Source organism: Cherax quadricarinatus, chromosome 16, assembly GCF_038502225.1.
Source record: "Cherax quadricarinatus isolate ZL_2023a chromosome 16, ASM3850222v1, whole genome shotgun sequence".
Taxonomy (NCBI): domain Eukaryota; kingdom Metazoa; phylum Arthropoda; class Malacostraca; order Decapoda; family Parastacidae; genus Cherax; species Cherax quadricarinatus.
This window is the reverse complement of record NC_091307.1, coordinates 38,402,363-38,422,909: the sequence shown is the minus strand read 5'-3', so window position 1 is coordinate 38,422,909 and position 20,547 is coordinate 38,402,363. Positions and strand designations below refer to the sequence as shown.

The following is a 20,547-nucleotide window of genomic DNA, read 5'->3' as shown; positions in this document are numbered from 1 at the left end:
AAATAGAATTAGGTCAGGAGTTTCAAACAGAGTTAGAGCTAAAGAAAGAGTAGCAATAATGTTGAGGGATAAGTTATGGCAGGAAACGAGGGAATATAAATGTATAAATTTAAGGATTACGTGGAGTAAAATAAGGGCTGGATGTGAAAAGTGGGTTATAGTAAGCGTTTATGCGCCTGGAGAAGAGAGATTTTGGGAAATGTTGAGTGAGTGCATGGGGAGTCTTGAATCAGGTGAGAGAGTACTTGTGGTTGAGGAGTTCAGTACTAAAGTGGGTAAAAATGTTGTGGAGGGAGTAGTATGTAAATTTGGGGTGCCAGGGGTAAATGAAAATGGGGAGCCTTTAACTGAGCTATGTGTAGAAAGAGATTTGGAAGTAATACATATTTTATGAAAAAGAGGATAAATAAGTATACAAGGTATGATATAGCACATAATGAAAGTAGTTTGTTAGATTATGTATTGGTGGATTTTCAAAAGGCTGATGGGTAGGCTTCAGGATATACATGTTTATATAGGGACAACTGATATATCGGATCATTATTTAGTCGTAGCTACGGTTAGAGTAAGAGGTAGATGGGAAAAAAGGTAAGTGGCAACAACAAGTAAGAGAGAGGTTAGTGTACAAACAAAGGGAGGAGGAAATTTGGGTGAGATATCAGCAACTATTGGCAGAAAGGTAGGCTATTGCAAGTATGAGTAGTAGGGGGTTGAAGAGGGTTGGAATAGTTATAAAAATGCAGTATTAGAATGTGGGGCAGAAGTTTGTGGCTACAGGAGGGTGGGTGCAGGAGGAAAGAGGAGTGATTGGTGGAATGATGAAGTAAAGGGTGTGATAAAAGAAAAAAAGGTAGCTTATGAGAGGTTTTTTACAAAGAAGTGTTATAAGAAGAGCAAAGTATATGGAGAGTACAAGAAAGGTGAAGAAAGTGGTGAGAGTGCAAAAGGAGAGCAGATGATAGAGTGGGAGAGGCACTGTGAATAAATTTTGAAAATAAGAAAAAATTTTGGAGCGAGATAAACAAGTTAAGAAAGCCTAGGAAACAAATGGACAGCGTGAAGCAGACGGGCAGAAAGCAGCAACTTCACTCTGGCTGTACCCTTCTCCAGAACATCACTTCATCTGAGATCATTTATTCCCAAGATGACTCGAGTCTGGAACACATTTGTACAGCATTATGATGTCAACGAGATAAAGTCAGTTGATCAGACGAAAATGTTGGCCCACAGATGGCTCCAACTTTATCCTGTTCCCTACTTGTATGTTTCATAACAATAAAAATGCTTTGAATTGAGCTGATGTAGGTAACAGCTCTCAGCTTCTCAATAAAGCTAGGGATCCTTACCCTAACCTTGTCAAACCCTGTGCAAAAAAAAAAAAAAAAAAACAGTAGGGGAGTTAGTAGATGGGGAGCTGGAGGTATTGGGTGCAGTGTGGTTTCTGACCAGAGCTTTGATAAGATGGGGAAGGAAAAAGGATGGGTAAGGATGGAATGTGGGAAAGGTTTGGGAGGGTGGAAGGGGAGGTGGGATTTTAAAGTTAAGTGGCCTATCCACTTTGGTGCAATTTAAATACGTGTGCGTGTATGTTGTGTTATTCGTGAAAGAGTTGAATTTATAAGATAGGTATACCTCCTGCCGGTCAACTGCACACTACTATACCAGCTGTATACCAGTGTGCCACTGAACTGGAAGGACGTATACTGTTTGCAATTGCCTATTTTTTTCTTTTTTTTTTGCACAAGAGGACGGTCATAAGGCTGCAGCTGCAGGTGGTAGTTGCAGGTCGTTTGATGGAGGTTGGTTGCTTACCTGGAGTTGGTTGGCTAAGCAGTTTCTGAGGTGTTGTCCTGCTGTAAGATGGCTGTAGATGTTTTAAGGTGTTGATTGACAGAAGTGTATAGTAGGGTTATTATTGAAAGAATTAGTGGTAAAAGAGAGTAGGACTGCAGATGAGCAAGGAGGCTTTAGAGTGGGTAGGGGATGTGTAGACAAGCATATATGTGAACAGTATTTAGATAATGGTAGGGAAGTTTTAACTGCATTTATGGATTTAGAAAGGTGAAGAGAGTGGTGAGACAGTGCAAAAGGAGAGCAGATGATAGAGTGGGAGAGGCACTGTCAAGAAATTTTAATGAAAATAAGAAAAATTTTTGGAGTGAGTTAAACAAGTTAAGAAAGCCTAGGGAAAGTATGGATTTGTCAGTTAAAAACAGAGTAGAGGAGTTAGTAGATGGGGAGAGGGAGGTACAGTGGACCCCCGCATAACGATTACCTCCGAATGCGACCAATTATGTAAGTGTATTTATGTAAGTGCGTTTGTACGTGTATGTTTGGGGGTCTGAAATGGACTAATCTACTTCACAATATTTCTTATGGGAACAAATTCGGTCAGTACTGGCACCTGAACATACTTCTGGAGTGAAAAAATATAGTTAACCGGGGGTCCACTGTATTAGGTAGATGGCGAGAATATTTTGAGGAACTTTTAAATGTTGAGGAAGAAAGGGAGGCGGTAATTTCATGCACTGGCCAGGGAGGCATACCATCTTTTAGGAGTGAAGAAGAGCAGAATGTAAGTGTGGGGGAGGTACGTGAGGCATTGCGTAGAATGAAAGGGGGTAAAGCAGCTGGAACTGATGGGATCATGACAGAAATGATAAAAGCAGGGGGGGATATAGTGTTGGAGTAGTTGGTACTTTTGTTTAATAAATGTATGAAGGAGGGGAAGGTACCTAGCGATTGGCAGAGAGCATGTCTAGTCCCTTTATATAAAGGGAAAGGGGACAAAAGAATTTGTAAAAATTATAGAGGAATAAGTTTACTGAGTATACCAGGAAAAGTGTACAGTAGGGTTATAATTGAAAGAATTAGAGGTAAGACAGAATGATGGATTGCGGAAGAGCAAGGAGGTTTCAGAGTGGGTAGGGGATGTGTAGATCAAGTGTTTATATTGAAGCATATATGTGAACAGTATTTAGATAAAGGTAGGGAAGTTTTTATTGCATTTATGGATTTAAAAAAGGCATATGATAGAGTGGATAGAGGAGCAATGTGGCAGATGTTGCAAGTATATGGAATAGGTGGTAAGTTACTAAATGCTGTAAAGAGTTTTTATGAGGATAGTGAGGCTCAGGTTAATGTGTGTAGAAGAGAGGGAGACTACTTCCCGGTAAAAGTAGGTCTTAGACAGGGATGTGTAATGTCACCATGGTTGTTTAATATATTTATAGATGGGGTTGTAAAAGAAGTAAATGCTAGGGTGTTCGGGAGAGGGGTGGGATTAAATAATGGGGAATCAAATTCAAAATGGGAATTGACACAGTTACTTTCTGCTGATGATACTGTGCTTATGGGAGATTCTAAAGAAAAATTGCAAAGGTTAGTGGATGAGTTTGAGAATGTGTGTAAAGGTAGAAAGTTGAAAGTGAACATAGAAAAGAGTAAGGTGATGAGGGAATCAAATGATTTAGATAAAGAAAAATTGGATATCAAATTGGGGAGTATGGAAGAAGTGAATGTTTTCAGATACTTGAGAGTTGACGTGTCGGCGGATGGATTCATGAAGGATGAGGTTAATCATAGAATTGATGAGGGAAAAAAGGCGAGTGGTGCGTTGAGGTATATGTGCAGTCAAAAAATGTTATCTATGGAGGCAAAGAAGGGAATGTATGAAAGTATAGGAGTACCAACACTTTTATATGGATGTGAAGCTTGGGTGGTAAATGCAGCAGCGAGGAGACGGTTGGAGGCAGTGGAGACGTCCTGTCTAAGGGCAATGTGTGGTGTAAATATTATGCAGAAAATTCGGAGTGTGGAAATTAGGAAAAGGTGTGGAGTTAATAAAAGTATTAGTCAGAGGGCAGAAGAGGGGTTGTTGAGGTGGTTTGGTCATTTGGAGAGAATGGATCAAAGCAGAATGACATGGAAAGCATATAAATCTATAGGGGAAGGAAGGCGGGGTAGGGGTCGTCCTCGAAAGGGTTGGAGAGAGGGGGTAAAGGAGGTTTTGTGGGCAAAGGGCTTGGACTTCCAGCAAGCGTGCGTGAACGTGTTAGATAGGAGTGAATGGAGACGAATGGCATTTGGGACCTGACCATCTGTTGGAGTGTGAGCAGGGTAATATTTAGTAAAGGGATTCAGGGAAACCGGTTATTTTCATATAGTCGGACTTGAGTCCTGGAAATGGGAAGTACAATGCCTGCACTTTAAAGGAGGGGTTTGGGATATTGGCAGTTTGGAGGGACATGTTGTGCATCTTTATATGTATATGCTTCTAAACTGTTGTATTCTGAGCACCTCTGCAAAAACAGTGATAATGTGTGAGTGTGGTGAAAGTGTTGAATGATGATGAAAGTATTTTCTTTTTGGGGATTTTCTTTCTTTTTTTGGGTCACCCTGCCTCGGTGGGAAGCGGCAGACTTGTTGAAAAAAAAAAAAATATGATAGAGTGGACAGGGGAGCAATGTGGCAGATGTTGCAGGTACAGTGGTACCTCGGGATACAAACAGCTCAAAACGAGAACAATTATACAAGTGTATTTATGAAAGTGCTTTTGTAAGTGTATTTTTGGGGGTCTGAAATGGATTAATCTAATTTACATTATTCCTTATGGGAACAAATTCGTTCGGTATCAGCACTCGAACAGCCCTCTGGAATGAAGTAAGTTAGTATCCTGAGGTACCACTGTATATGGAAAATGTATTAAGTTACTAAATGCTGTGAAGAGTTTTTATGAGGATAGTGAGGCTCAGGTTAGGGTGTGTAGAAGAGAGGGAGATTATTTTTTTTATTTTTTTTTTTATCATCGCACTGGCCGATTCCCACCAAGGCTGGGTGGCCGAAAAAAGAAAAACTTTCACCATCATTCACTCCATCACTGTCTTGCCAGAAGGATGCTTTACACAACAGTTTTTAAACTGCAACATTAACACCCCTCCTTCAGAGTGCAGGCACTGTACTTCCTATCTCCAGGACTCAAGTCCGGCCTGCCGGTTTCCCTGAACCACTTCATAGATGTTACTTTGCTCACACTCCAACAGCACGTCAAGTATTAAAAACCATTTGTCTCCATTCACTCCTATCAAACATGCTCACGCATGCCTGCTGGAAGTCCAAGCCCCCCGCACACAAAACCTCCTTTACCCCCTCCCTCCAACCTTTCCTAGGCCAACCCCTACCCCGCCTTCCTTCCACTACAGACTGATACACTCTTGAAGTCACTCTGTTTCGCTCCATTCTCTCTACATGTCCGAACCACCTCAACAACCCTTCTTCAGCCCTCTGGACAACAGTTTTGGTAATCCCGCACCTCCTCCTAACTTCCAAACTACGAATTCTCTGCATTATATTCACACCACACATTGCCCTCAGACATGACATCTCCACTGCCTCCAGCCTTCTTGCTGCAACATTCATCACCCATGCTTCACACCCATATAAGAGCGTTGGTAAAACTATACTCTCATACATTCCCCTCTTTGCCTCCAAGGACAAAGTTCTTTGTCTCCACAGACTCCTAAGTGCACCACTCACCCTTTTCCCCTCATTAATTTTATAATTCACCTCATCTTTCATAGACCCATCCACTGACACGTTCACTCCCAAATATCTGAATACATTCACCTCCTCCATACTCTCTCCCTCCAATCTGATATCCAATCTTTCATCACCTAATGTTTTTGTTATCCTCATTACCTTACTCTTTCCTGTATTCACTTTTAATTTTCTTCTTTTGCACACCCTACCAAATTCATCCACCAATCTCTGCAGCTTCTCTTCAGAATCTCCCAAGAGCACAGTGTCATCAGCAAAGAGCAACTGTGACAACTCCCACTTTATGTGTGATTCTTTATCTTTTAACTCCATGCCTCTTGCCAAGACCCTCGCATTTACTTCTCTTACAACCCCATCTATAAATATATTAAACAACCACGGTGACATCACACATCCTTGTCTAAGGCCTACTTTTACTGGGAAATAATTTCCCTCTTTCCTACATACTCTAACTTGAGCCTCACTATCCTTGTAAAAACTCTTCACTGTTTTCAGTAACCTACCTCCTACACCATACACCTGCAACATCTGCCACATTGCCCCCCTATCCATCCTGTCATACGCCTTTTTCAAATCCATAAATGCCACAAAGACCTCTTTAGCCTTATCTAAATACTGTTCACTTATATGTTTCACTGTAAACACCTGGTCCACATCCCCTACCTTTCCTAAAGCCTCCTTGTTCATCTGCTATCCTATTCTCCGTCTTACTCTTAATTCTTTCAATAATAACTCTACCATACACTTTACCAGGTATACTCAACAGACTTATCCCCCTATAATTTTTGCACTCTCTTTTGTCCCCTTTGCCTTTATACAAAGGAACTATGCACGCTCTCTGCCAATCCCTAGGTACTTTACCCTCTTCCATACATTTATTAAATAATTGCACCAACCACTCCAAAACTATATCCTCACCTGCTTTTAACATTTCTATCTTTATCCCATCAATCCCGGCTGCCTTACCCCCTTTCCTTTTACCTACTGCCTCACGAACTTCCCCCACACTCACAACTGGCTCTTCCTCACTCCTACAAGATGTTATTCCTCCTTGCCCTATACACGAAATCACAGCTTCCCTATCTTCATCAACATTTAACAATTCCTCAAAATATTCCCTCCATCTTCCCAATACCTCTAACTCTCCATTTAATAACTCTTCTCTCCTATTTTTAACTGACAAATCCATTTGTTCTCTAGGCTTTCTTAACTTGTTAATCTCACTCCAAAACTTTTTCTTATTTTCAACAAAATTTGTTGATAACATCTCACCCACTCTCTCATTTGCTCTCTTTTTACATTGCTTCACCACTCTCTTAACCTCTCTCTTTTTCTCCATATACTCTTCCCTCCTTGCATCATTTCTACTTTGTAAAATCTTCTCATATGCTAACTTTTTCTCCCTTACTACTCTCTTTACATCATCATTCCACCAATCGCTCCTCTTCCCTCCCGCACCCACTTTCCTGTAACCACAAACTTCTGCTGAACACTCTAACACTACATTTTTAAACCTACCTCATACCTCTTCGATCCCATTGCCTATGCTCTCATTAGCCCATCTATCCTCCAATAGCTGTTTATATCTTACCCTAACTGCCTCCTCTTTTAGTTTATAAACCTTCACCTCTCTCTTCCCTGATGCTTCTATTCTCCTTGTATCCCATCTACCTTTTACTCTCAGTGCAGCTACAACTAGAAAGTGATCTGATATATCTGTGGCCCCTCTATAAACATGTACATCCTGAAGTCTACTCAACAGTCTTTTATCTACCAATACATTATCCAACAAACTACTGAGATTACTTTCCGGTAAAAGCAGGTCTTAGACAGGGATGTGCAATGTCACCATGGTTGTTTAATACAGTGGTCCCTTGATAATCGAAGGGCTCGAGTCGTAATTTTCGGAAATCATAGCGATATTTTCGTCAAAACATGGGCTCGCTAATCATAGATTGACTCGCAAATAGTAATTCGTCCGGAGCGCATACTCACGCTCTGAGCTGGGGCGGCCTCCCTTCCCAGCCAGTGTGGCATTGTTTACCAGTGAGTGACGGTCCTCTCACTTGCTCATACGAAATATTTCATAATATTCCATTCATTTTAGTGCTTGCAAGTACTAAATAAGCTACCATGGCTCCAAAGAAAGCTCCTAGAGCCAAGCCTTTGGTAAAGAAGGTGAGAAATACGATTGAATTTAAGAAAAACATCATTGAACAATATGAAAGTGGCGTACATGTGGCCGAACTGGCCAGGATGTATAACAAGCCCTATACAACCATATCTTCCATCGTGGCCAAGAAAAAGGAAATCAAGGATGCTGTTGTTGCAAAGGGAGTAAGTATGCTGACAAAAATGAGATCACCAGTACTCGAAGAGGTTGAGAAGTTATTATTGGTGTGGATAAACGAGAAACAATTAGCAGGAGATAGTATTATGACGTCGATTATTTGTGAAAAGGCTAGGCAGTTGCACAACAATCTGGTAAAGAAATTGCCTGCAACTAGTGGTGATGTCAATGAATTTAAGGCCAGCAAAGGTTGGTTTGAGATTTAACAACCGTAGTGGCATACACAGTGTGGTAAGGCATGGTGAGGCTGCCAGTTCGGACCACAAAGCGGCTGAAAAATACGTGCATGAATTCAAGGAGTACATAGAGGCTGAAGGACTGAAACCTGAACAAGTGTTCAATTGTGACGAAACAGGCCTCTTTTGGAAGAAAATGCCAAAGAGGACCTACATTGCACAGGAGGAAAAGGCACTGCCAGGACACAAGCCTATGAAAGAGAGGCTGACACATGTTCTGTGCTAATGCTAGTGGGGATTTCAAACTGAAGCCATTACTAGTATACCATTCTGAAAATCCCAGAGTGTTCAGGAAAAACAATGTTATGAAGAGTAAATTGTGTGTGTTTTGGAAATCTAATAGTAAGGCATGGGTCACGAGGGAAATTTTTGTCTAGTGGTTCAATGAAGTGTTTGGCCCTAGTGTGAAGAATTACCTCCTGGAAAAGAAATTGGATCTCAAGTGCCTCCTAGTAATGGACAATGCACCTGCTCATCCTCCAAACTTGGATGACCTAATTTTCAAGGAGTTTGGGTTCATCACAGTAAAGTTCTTGCCCCCGAATACCACTCCTCTCCTCCAGCCCATGGACCAGCAGGTCATTGCAAACTTTAAAAAACTCGACACCAAAGCAATGTTTCAAAGGTGCTTGAATGTGACCTCAGACACTCACTTGACCCTAAGAGATTTTTGGAGAGAACACTTCAGCATCCTCCACTGCATAACCCTTATAGGTACGGCTTGGGAGGGAGTGACTACCAAGACTTAGAACTCTGCTTGGAGAAAATTGTGGGCAGATTGTGTTGACAAGAGGGATTTTGAAGGGTTTGGGGACCCTGATGAGCCTATGTCTCTTGTTAAATCTATTGTGGCACTGGGAAGTTCCATGGGGTTGGATGTGAGTTTGGAGGATGTGGAAGAGTTGGTGGAAGACCACAACGAAGAGCTCACCACTGAGGAGCTGCAAGAGCTTCAGCAGGAAGGGCAACAGATTGCAGCTTGGAATCTTGCTGCAGAGGAGGAGGAAGAGAGATGGAAGAAGTTGCCTTCTTCAGAAATTAAGGAGATTTTTGAAGTGTGGGGTAAGATGGAAAGATTTATGGAGAAACATCACCCTGACAAGGCTGTTGCAAGCCATGTTGGCAACATGTACAGTGACAGAGTCTTGGCCCATTTTAGGGAAGTGTTAAAGAGAGGCCAGAAACAGAGCTCTCTGGACAGTTATTTTGCAAGACAGGACTCCAGTGACTCTCAAGCTGGTCCTAGTGGCATTAAGAAACAGAGAAGAGAAGTAACCCCAGAAAAGCAATTGGTACCTGAGGTGTTGATGGAAGGGGATTCCCCTTCCAAACTATAAATAATCCAATCTCTCTCCTCCTCCAGTCTTCCATACACTAAGAAGAATCGCCAATAAAGGTAAGTGTTATGTTGTTAATGTTTCATTCATCATGTCCCATTGTATTGTTTAAGTACTACATCTATATTTCATGTAAACAATTTTTTTGTTTTAATACTTCTGGGTGTCAGGAACGGATTAATTGTATTTACATTATTTCTTATAGGGAAAATTGATTCGAAAATCATAATTTCGATAATAGTAACACCTCCAGGAATGGATTAATTACGATAAACTAGGGACCACTGTATATTTATAGATGGGGTTGTAAAAGAAGTAAATGCTAGGGTGCTGGGGAGAGGGGTGGGATTAAATTATGTGGAATCAAATACAAAATGGGAGTTGACACAGTTACTTTTTGCTGATGATACTGTGCTTATGGAAGATTCTAAAGAAAAGTTGCGAAGGTTAGTGGACGAGTTTGGGAGGGTGTGTAAAGGTAGAAAGTTGAAAGTGAACATTGATAAGAGTAAGGTGATGAGGGTATCAAATGATTTAGATAAAGAAAAATTGGATATCACAATGGAGAGAGGGTGTATGGAAGAAGTGAATGTTTTTAGATATTTGGGTGTTGATGTGTCAGCGGATGGATTTATGAAGGATGAGGTTAACCATAGAATTGATGAAGGAAAAAAAGTGAGTGGTGTGCTGAGGTATGTGTGGAGACAAAAAAAAAAAAAAAGTTATCTATGGAGGCAAAGAAGGGAATGTATGAAAGTATAGTGGTACCAACACTCTTACATGGGCGTGAAACTTGGGTTGTAAATGCAGCAGCGAGGCGGCGGGTGGAGGCAGTGGAGATGTCTTGTCTAAGGGCAATGTGTGGAGTAAATATTATGCAGAAAATTCAGTGTGGAAATTAGGAGAAGGTGTAGACTTAGTAAAAGCATTAGTCGGAGGGCTGGAGGGGTTGTCGAGGTGGTTTGGTCATTTAGAGAGAATGGATCCAAGAAGAATGACATGGAGAGCATCTAAATCTGTAGGGTAAGGAAGGAAGGCGGGGTAGGGGTCATCCTCGAAAAGGTTGGAGGGAGAGGGTAAAGGAGGTTGTGTGGGCGAGGGGCTTGGATTTCCAGCAAGCGTGAGCGAGCGTGTTAGATAAGAGTGAATGGAGACGAATGGTTTTTGGGACCTGACAAGCTGTTGGAGTGTGAACAGGGTAATATTTAGTGAATGGATTCAGGGAAACCGGTTATTCTTATATAGCCAGACTCGGGCACTGGAAATGGGAAGCACAATGCCTGCACTTTAATGGAGGGGTTCGGGATATTGGCAGTTTGGAGGGATAGATTATATATCTTTATATATGCTTCTAAACTGTTGTATCTGGGTGCCTCAGCAAAAACAGTGATTATGTATGAGGTGAAAGTACTGAATGATGATGAAAGTATTTTCTCTTTGGGGATTTTCTTTCTTTTAGGGTCACCCTGCCTCGGTGGGAGATGGCCGATTTGTTGGAAAAAAAAAATGGGAGAGGACTTGTCAGAAGATGGGTCAATGAAAGACAAGGCAAATCATAGAATTAACGAGGGAAAAAGGTCAGTGATGCACTGAGGAGTCTGTGGAGACAAAGAACATTATCCATGGAAGAAAAGAGGGGAATGTATGAGAGTATAGTTATACTAATGCTTTTATGTAGGTGTGAAGCATAGGCAGTGAATGTTGCAACAAGGAGGCAGTTGGAGGCAGTGGAGATGTCGTGTCTGAGGGCAATGTGTGGCATGAATAGTGCGCAGATAATCCATAGCTTGGAAATTTGGAGGAGGTGCGGGATTATTAAAAGTATTTTCCAGATGGGTGAGGAGGGGTTGTTGAAGTGGTTCAGACATTTAGAAAGGATGGAGCAAATTAAACTGACTTGGAGAGTATATAAATTCATAGTGGAAGATGGTGTAGGCATCAGCCTAGGAAAGGTTGGAGGGAAGGGAGGCGCGGGAAGTTTTGTATGCAAGGGGTTTGGACTTCCAGCATGTGTGCATGAGCATGTTAGAGAGTGAGTGGAGACAAGTGGTTTTTATGACTTGACGTGCTGTTGGAGTGTGAGCAAAATAACATTTATGAAGGGATTCAGGTAAACCTGAGTCCTGAAAGTGGGAAGTACAGTGTGTGTGCTCTAAAGGAGGGGTGTTGATATGTTACAATTTTTTAACTGTAGTGTAGGCATGCCTCTGGCATGACGGTGATGGAGTGAATGAGGATGATTTTTTTTTTTTTGATGGTCACCCTGCCTCAGTGGGAAACAGCTGTGTTCATAAAAAAATAAAATGAAGTTTGCCTGTTATATAGCTTAATTTACCAAAGCATACCTTGTAGCACACTATAATGACTTCGGTGGGAGACAGCCGACTTGTTGGAAAAAAAAAAACCAAGTTCGTATAATTAACTTGAAAAAGGTAACATGTACTAGGCAAATAACTCTTACCATAAACTGGCTGTGGAAGGGCATCCTCCTCGCCTCCATTCTTTTTCAATCGAGAAAGGAACATGGCTGCTTTCTTTCTTCGTTCCTGTTGTTTTCTCTCAGGGTGAGAGACATGACTTGAAGTATGAGTGGATGCGGGTGATGTGCCATGAGATTTATCATGATGCAATCCAGTATTACTGTCTCTCGAGCGTTCGTCATCATAGTTTTTCTCACTGCGGCTGTGTTCTTCTGTATCTGCTTCATTGCCCATCTCTTGTGCTATGAAAGAATTTAATGCATATTAACAGATTATATATACAATATTTCACATTTCAAACAGGACACAGTCAAATGCAAGCTTATTTTTATTTATACACTTTTCACTAATTGCTTTCTCCAATACATACCTAAAAAAAAAAAAAAGAAAAAAAAAAGAAAAAAGGAAAAAAAAAAAAATGCTCCAGTAAGTGACAAAATTTGACTTGCACAGAAAATGGGATCTGTGATGAACAGGTAAATTAGTCATCCAAAGATTGTCATGGACTCTTAAATATTTTATTTTGCATTAATTAGGAGACCAATCACAGCACTGCACTTTTTGGTCCCCATATTAGAATAAGTGATATTAACCTTTATGGGGACCAAAGACTATTTCATCAACAGCATCATTAATCCAATCCAATTAGAAAAAAAGTGCACTAATCCAAAGAGGTTTTCAGCCCTAGTAATCCAGTGGTTAGTTTAGGACATCATGGAATAAGGACAAGCCATCCTAAAGACCTAAACCCTTAAACCCTAAATATCATTCATTATCTATGCCTCACTACATTATGATCAAATGATATACAAATGATCACAGAGAGACTAAAATTTATAAATGCCTGGTTTCACTGTCTTCCACAAGAAAATTAATACAACATTTACATCCATAGTAAATCCTTATCAGTACAGTATATGATTCAATATTCAATAGCTGATACATGACAGACTACATTACTGGACTTAATAGATTTTATACTTTAACCCTTTGACTGTCGCAACCCCAAATCCTGAAGTGTTTTCTGGTGTCGAAAAATTTTTGGGAAAAAAAAAAAATTTTTTCTTATGAAATGATAGAGAATCTTTTCTCAATGGTAATGACACCAAAACTACAAAATATGATCAAAAACTTACAGAATTACGCTCCCGTGAAGTTAGTGATCTCAGCGATATATACGTATTGGCGATTTCGCTGACTTTGAGCCCTATTTTCGGCCAATTCCATTGTTCCATTCAACCAAACTTATAGCTATTCCTTTAGAACTCCATTTTTTTCTATCAATTGAGAACAAGAAACCACCCATTTACCAATTTCAACTACCCAATAAAGTGGTCAGAAATTGGCAATTTGGCCAATTTCACACAAATTAAAGAAGATGCCAATTTCAAAATAGGATCCAGATTAAAAAATGCAGACATTTTTGGCACTAAAATAACATATCCTCTGTTCACTAGTCATGTCTCCAGGCCCCTCTGATATTACTCTTGCTTTCTATTTTGATTTTTTATTCACACAAAAAATAGAAGATTTACTGTTATGCAGACTACTGCATTATTGTAAAAATGGTATAAATAATATCAGTGCACTAGTGAAAGAATATTAGACTCCCTAGTTGATGTGTATTGGACGTGTGGTGTGATTTGCTTACTCTTGAACATTGGTAAAAGTCGAACATTTCTGCTACTTTGAGCTAAATTTCAAGGTCTTTTTCATCGTGAAACTAACCAAAATCATCTATTTCTGTAATATGTTTTCCATTCTATCAAATTAGACCAAGAAAACAAGAATACAACCATAAATACTAAACGAAAATACATCTCAAAGCCAGCGTTTTAATCCAAAAACACGGTCGGAGTTTTTTTTCTCTCATTATGCACTGTGTGCTGCAGGATTTTTTTTTATACATTGCGCACCAACCACACAGACCCATTCTCTCACATATGGGCCTAGCAGCTTTCTCCTGCTTGATTTGAAGGCGCTAGAATTATCGAGTATATATACGTCCAAAACACTGGCTTCTAAGATGTACAGTAGGGCCCCGCTTTATGGTGCTTCTCTTTACGGTGTTCCACTAATACGGTCATTTCAAATTATGACCAAAACACACTATATGGCTCCCCCCCACCTGACTTTCTAATACGGTCACCATGCCCCGCCCGGTTTGTTTACATTCTCCGTGAGATCCGTAAGCACCAAGTCAATCCATTATGTCTGGAAACTCCAAAATTTCAAGTGTTTTTAAAATTTATTTCATATTTTATATATACTCTGATAATTATACTTATGTATACCTGTACCTAAATAAACTTACACACTGCTGGTGTGTAGGTACACATTAAAATCACTACGAGTGTCTTATGTCACGCCATATTAGTAATGATAATAATAAATAATAATAATAATATAATAATAATAATAATAATAATAATAATAATAATAATCACCGAGTCTCATTATATGTAGTACGTATATTACGTTAATACACAGTACATATTTTCATTAACCCCTTGACTGTCGCAACCCCCAATCCTGAGGTGTCTCCTGGTGTCGCAAAATTTAAAAAAAAAAAAATTATTTTTTCTTATGAAATAATAGAGAATCTTTTCCCGATTGTAATGACACCAAAAAAACGAAATTTGATGGAAAACTGATGGAATTATGCTCTCGCAAAGTTAGCGACCTCGGCGCTGTTTACAAATCGGCGATTTCGCCCACTTTGAGCCCTATTTTCGGCTAATTCCGTTGTTCCAGTAGCCCAAACTCATAGCTATTTCTTTAGAACTCCATTTTTTCTATCGATTGAGTACAAGAAACTGCCCATTTACCGATTTCAACTACCTAATAATGTGGTTAGAAATTTGCAATTTGGCCAATTTCACAAAAACTAAAAAATATGAAAATTTCAAAATAAGGTCCAGAATGAACAATGCAGACATTCCTGGCTCTAAAATAGCATTTTCTTTGTTCATCAGTCATGTCTCAAGGCACCTCTGATATTACTCTTGCTTTCTATTTTGAATTTTTATTCACACAAAAAATAGAAGACTTACTATTATGCAGACTACTGCAATACTGTAATAATTGTATAAATAACATCAACCAATTCATGACTGCATATTAGAATGGCTAGTTGGACATTTATTGGACAATGGCATCATTTGTTTACTTTTGAACATTGGCAAAAATCAAACATTTCCCCTACTTCGAGCTCCATTTCTAGGTTCTTTTTATAGTAAAATCAATCAAAATCACCTCTATTTCTATAATATGTTTTCCATTCTATCAAATGAGACCAAGAAAACGAGAATACAACCATAAATACTATACGAAAATAGACCACAAATTCGGCATTTTAATTAAAAAAAAAATGGTCGGAGTTTTTTTTTTCTCATTATGCACTGCGTGTTCCAGGATTTTTTTTGTATGGTGCACACTGACCACACAGACCCATTCTCTCACATGTGGGCCTACCAGCTTTCTCCTGCTTGATTTGAAGCCGCTAGAATTTATGAGTATATATACACCAAACACGGTACCTCGTAAGACGTATATATACGGCCGCGACAGTCAAAGGGTTAATCCATCAATGATATTTTTTTCAAAATTATATAATAAACATGATACATAACATATAAAGATAAATACACCCCCAGCAGAATAAATCAACATAAATATGAAATGTGGTAGCCAGACAACTTGTACGAGTGACGGCAAGAATAACGTTTTCTCTAGTCCAACATAAGAGAAAATGTGTTACTGGGGTTAACTGTAGAAAATTATTCCTTTCGTAAGAAGTAAATAAGTTTATTCAGGTATACACAAATACAGTTACATAGATTATCATAAATAGCAGCATATGTGTAAAATACCTAGGATAACCCAAGAAATAGTCAGTGTGACTTATTTCCAGTGCCTTCACTCAGAGCTTCATTTCTTCTAAAAATGGTGTTACATGAGAATGGTAGTGTTCCTCTTTATTTATTCAACTGCATCAATGTCGAGACAATTCGTAGACAATGTAACTTGTGCACAAACCAGACGTGTGCACCTGGTTTGTTTACAAAACTTGCATTTGCCTGGTTTGTTTACATAACTCTGTGCCTGTCCTCTCTCATGTACTCTCTCTCATTCTCTCTCTCATTCTCATTCTCTCTCTCATTCTCTCTCTCTCTCATTCTCTCTCTCTCTCATTCTCTCTCTCTCTCATTCTCTCTCTCTCTCATTCTCTCTCTCTCTCATTCTCTCTCTCTCTCATTCTCTCTCTCTCTCATTCTCTCTCTCATTCTCTCTCTCATTCTCTCTCTCTCATTCTCTCTCTCTCATTCTCTCTCTCTCTCTCTCTCTCTCTCTCTCTCTCTCTCTCTCTCTCTCTCTCTCTCTCTCTCTCTCTCTCTCTCTCTCTCTCTCTAATTCATTCTCTCTCTAATTCATTCTCTCTCTCATTCATTCTCTCTCTCATTCATTCTCTCTCTCATTCATTCTCTCTCTCATTCATTCTCTCTCTCATTCATTCTCTCTCTCATTCATTCTCTCTCTCATTCTCTCTCTCATTCATTCTCTCTCTCATTCTCTCTCTCATTCATTCTCTCTCTCATTCATTCTCTCTCTCATTCATTCTCTCTCTCATTCATTCTCTCTCTCATTCATTCTCTCTCTCATTCATTCTCTCTCTCATTCATTCTCTCTCTCTCATTCATTCTCTCTCTCCCATTCTCTCTCTCTCTCTCTCTCTCTCATTCTCTCTCTCTCTCATTCTCTCTCTCTCATTCTCTCTCTCTCTCTCATTCTCTCTCTCTCTCATTCTCTCTCTCTCATTCTCTCTCTCTCTCTCATTCTCTCTCTCTCATTCTCTCTCTCTCTCATTCTCTCTCTCTCTCTCTCTCTCTCTCTCTCTCATTCTCTCTCTCTCTCTCTCATTCTCTCTCTCTCTCTCATTCTCTCTCTCTCTCTCATTCTCTCTCTCTCTCATTTATTCATTTTATCTCATTTACTCACCTCTGACTCTACATTAAGACTACAAATATTTTAAGGCAAGTAATGAGTGAACTGTACAGTGGACCCCCGGTTAACGATTTTAATCCGTGCAAGAGGGGTAATTGTTATGCGAAATAATCGTTATGTGAATGAATTTTCCCCATAAGAAATAATGGAAATAAAATTAATCCGTGCAAGACACCCAAAAGTATGAAAAAAAAAAATTTTTACCACATGAAATATTAATTTTAATACACACAAACTGAAAAAGGCATGCACACTTACATGACACTTACTTTTATTGAAGATCTGGTGATGATTGATGGGATGGGAGGAGGGGAGAGCATTATCTTCTTACTGTTTAGAAGGGGAATCCCCTTCCATTACGACTTGAGGTAGCAAGTCCTTTTCCGGGGTTACTTCCCTTCTTCTTTTAATGCCACTAGGACCAGCTTGAGAGTCACTGGACCTCTGTCGCACAACAAATCTGTCCATAGAGCTCTGTACCTCCCGTTCCTTTACGATTTGTCTAAAATGGGCCACAACATTGACATTGAAATAGTCACCAGCACGGCTTGCAACAGCTGTGTCAGGGTGATTTTCATCCATAAAGGTTTGCAGTTCAACCCACTGTGCACACATTTCCTTAATCTTTGAAGTAGGCACAATGGATTCCACAACTGGCATAGGCTTCTCAGGGTTAGCCCCAAACCCTTCAAAATCTTTCTTAATTTCCATACTAATTCTCACCCTTTTTACCACAGGGTTGGCACTAGAAGCTTTCTTGGGGCCCATGGTCACTTATTTTCCAGAAACAGCACCAAAAACACTGTAATAATACGAAATATTCTGAGTGTATGCTTGGATGTTACCGCGGAGGCTGGCTGGTAAACAATGGGACGGGCGGCACATGTGAGGCTGGCTGAGGGCACATTGGACGCGTCTCGGACGAAAATCGGTGAGCGGGTTTTTAATCGGTATGCGCGGCAAAAATTTTGCGATAAAAGTAAGCGGTATGCGGAAAAATCGCTATGTGATGCCATCGTTATGCGGGGGTCCACTGTATATGCATTTTATTGCTCTGGGACGCTTAAATGTCATAGAATATTGTGTGGGTGGAATGGCCTGGTATGGTAGCCTGGATGGCTACCATACATACCACACTTGATTTCTTACAATAAATACTACTCATCTCACCCTAGATTAAGACTACAAATATTTTAAGGTAAGTAATGAGTGTACTATATGTGTATTTTAGTTTTTTATTGTTTTTTAATGTCTAGTTCTATTGCTAACTTAATATATGTTAGTATAAACTTATCTAGTATTTATATGCATTTATAAGTAGAAAAAAAAGGGTGTTCCACTTTACGGCAATTTCCACTTTACGGTGGTAGCCTGGAGCCCAACCTGCCATATAAGTGGGGCCCTACTGTATATATACGGCCGAAACAGTCAAAGCGTTAATAAGAAATCAGTGCTCATAGCACTGAATTTCTGATAACGAAAAATATGCACTGAGGTTATGGCTCGTGCAGAACAGCAGCAGTGGTAGATGGGATATTATTATTACTAATTATTATTATTATTAGTAGTAGTATAATCAAAACTAAGTGCTAAACCCACAAGGGTCATACAGTGGTAGATAGTATGAAGTCCTGTGAATTCATTCTACAATCTGGTAGCTATTGTGATTAATGTAAGCATAACAAATCAATTATCACATAGAAGTGCTGAAAGTGTAGTTTATATTAGGTTGAGGAAGGTAATGACAGTGCATGGTTCTAAAGTGAGGACATGATGCCTAAATTTTCTGACTGATAAATTTCATGAGAAGATAATTCTAACAGAATAAACCACTTAAGTAGAGTTTAAGAAGGAAGTATTATTCCTTGGGGAGAGAGATGGGAATAGTAGTACAAAATGCATAAACTGGATATAACCCATTTAAACCTTTCTCTACTGTTTACTCATAAACATGAACTTGCAGAAAATAAAATCATGAAAAGTCAAATACAAAAAACTTTGAGGTTAGAGAGTACCGAGGACATCATGATACTGGCACACAGAGCATACGAGGCACTGCACAGCAGAAAAGAATAAGTGCCAAATTCAATTCAATTTAGAAAAATACTAAGGGGCTCTGAGCCTAACAGAAGCAGGAGACAATATCTATGAATTCTCATCAATTTGTTCACCAACCATAATTTTGGCCCTGGCAACATTTATTATTTTCTGCCGCATAACACCTCATCAATAGTTGCCAAGTATATACATCAAATTAGCTCAACACTTATCCTTGGTGTCAAAGTTGATTTCAGTTTTCCTAACACTTTTCATAAACAGACCTTAAGACTAACCAATCCTAATGACCTGACACCACAATGTCTGGGAAGGAAAATGTGAGGCAAGGGTTGAACACTTTTACAGTTACTAATGCATTCATTTGTTGTATATTTATCTATAACATTCAGATTTTATATCATATAATGATTGACCACCCCATCACTTATAACTGAATCTCTACATTCCTAGCACCTGAAAGCTTCTCGGAAAATGTGCACTTTTACTTTTGTCACACTGAGACGAAAGTTAAAGAATAAACTTCCATTTTTCTAAATAACCTTCAAAGTTAATGGTTGTCATTAAATATGTTCAAGTACAAATGAACATTTTATTTAACTGAACTTACGCAAGGTCAGTCACATCACAGTCATCATTTTAAGATGTCACTTAATTCTACATAGTTGATAAAAATGAACAAGTACTCACCAGGTCCTGTGTAGCATCGTGAAGTTCATCATTATGTAGTTCCATGTCTTGGCTATGTAAATTCCACTAAATATCTCCCTCAACACTGGAGGGTGTACTTCAAATCACTATAATCACTGAAGGACGCAGTGAATCAATTTACAAAGGTATTTTTGCAAGAAAATACCAATAAATATTTACTGATGGTTTAAATCAACAACAGTAAGACACCTGCATTCTTTTTTCCAAGAATGCCCACTGGCTAAAAGGATCAAATTAATCTCTCCAAATCCATCTCCTATCCTCTTAAGTGTGGCATCACTAATTGTGTGGAAGTCTTCCCAGAATTTTCTAACAGCAAATCATCTCAAATTTTAAATATAGTGACATCTTTTTAATTACAAAGAGGAAAAACGAGAATCATGTACCTTCCTCCTCCAATTTTTCAATTTAACTATTAATTTTCACTGGAGGTTTATTATGAACCCTAATAATGGTTGCTCTAGTTCTGTTTCCATTAATGTATTTGGATAAAGAGGCAAAAAAGTCTTATTTGTTCATATTTAAATGGACTCCCTCTCCTCTAATCCCCCATTAAATTAGTTTCTAGAACTCTTTCTCTAATCCTTCATTTAACTAATTTTTAAATTTCAACCTTATTTATCTTTTAATATGAATACTTGTTCCTCCTTCATAAAGTCTCCTAGCAAAATACACTGTTTTCATAAATCTCCAGATCTTTATATAATACTACTACTGTACTTTCCATCAACAACTTTTTCTTTATCAAGCAATTTAATGAAAATCAATACTCCAGATGAATTTAATCTGAATGCAGGATCCCTATTAAAAAGCATACA

General features: G+C 39.1%; 1 protein-coding gene across 1 annotated transcript in view; it reads right to left on the bottom strand.

The window, feature by feature from the left end:
* LOC128688959 (uncharacterized protein DDB_G0284459) overlaps nt 1-20,547 on the bottom strand; it is a 141,334-nt gene that overhangs the window by 94,596 nt on the left and 26,191 nt on the right. Inside the window, exon 3 of the mRNA XM_070085658.1 lies at nt 11,941-12,201. Coding sequence (XP_069941759.1) covers nt 11,941-12,201 — 261 coding nt within the window. The remainder of the gene's footprint in view (nt 1-11,940; nt 12,202-20,547) is intronic.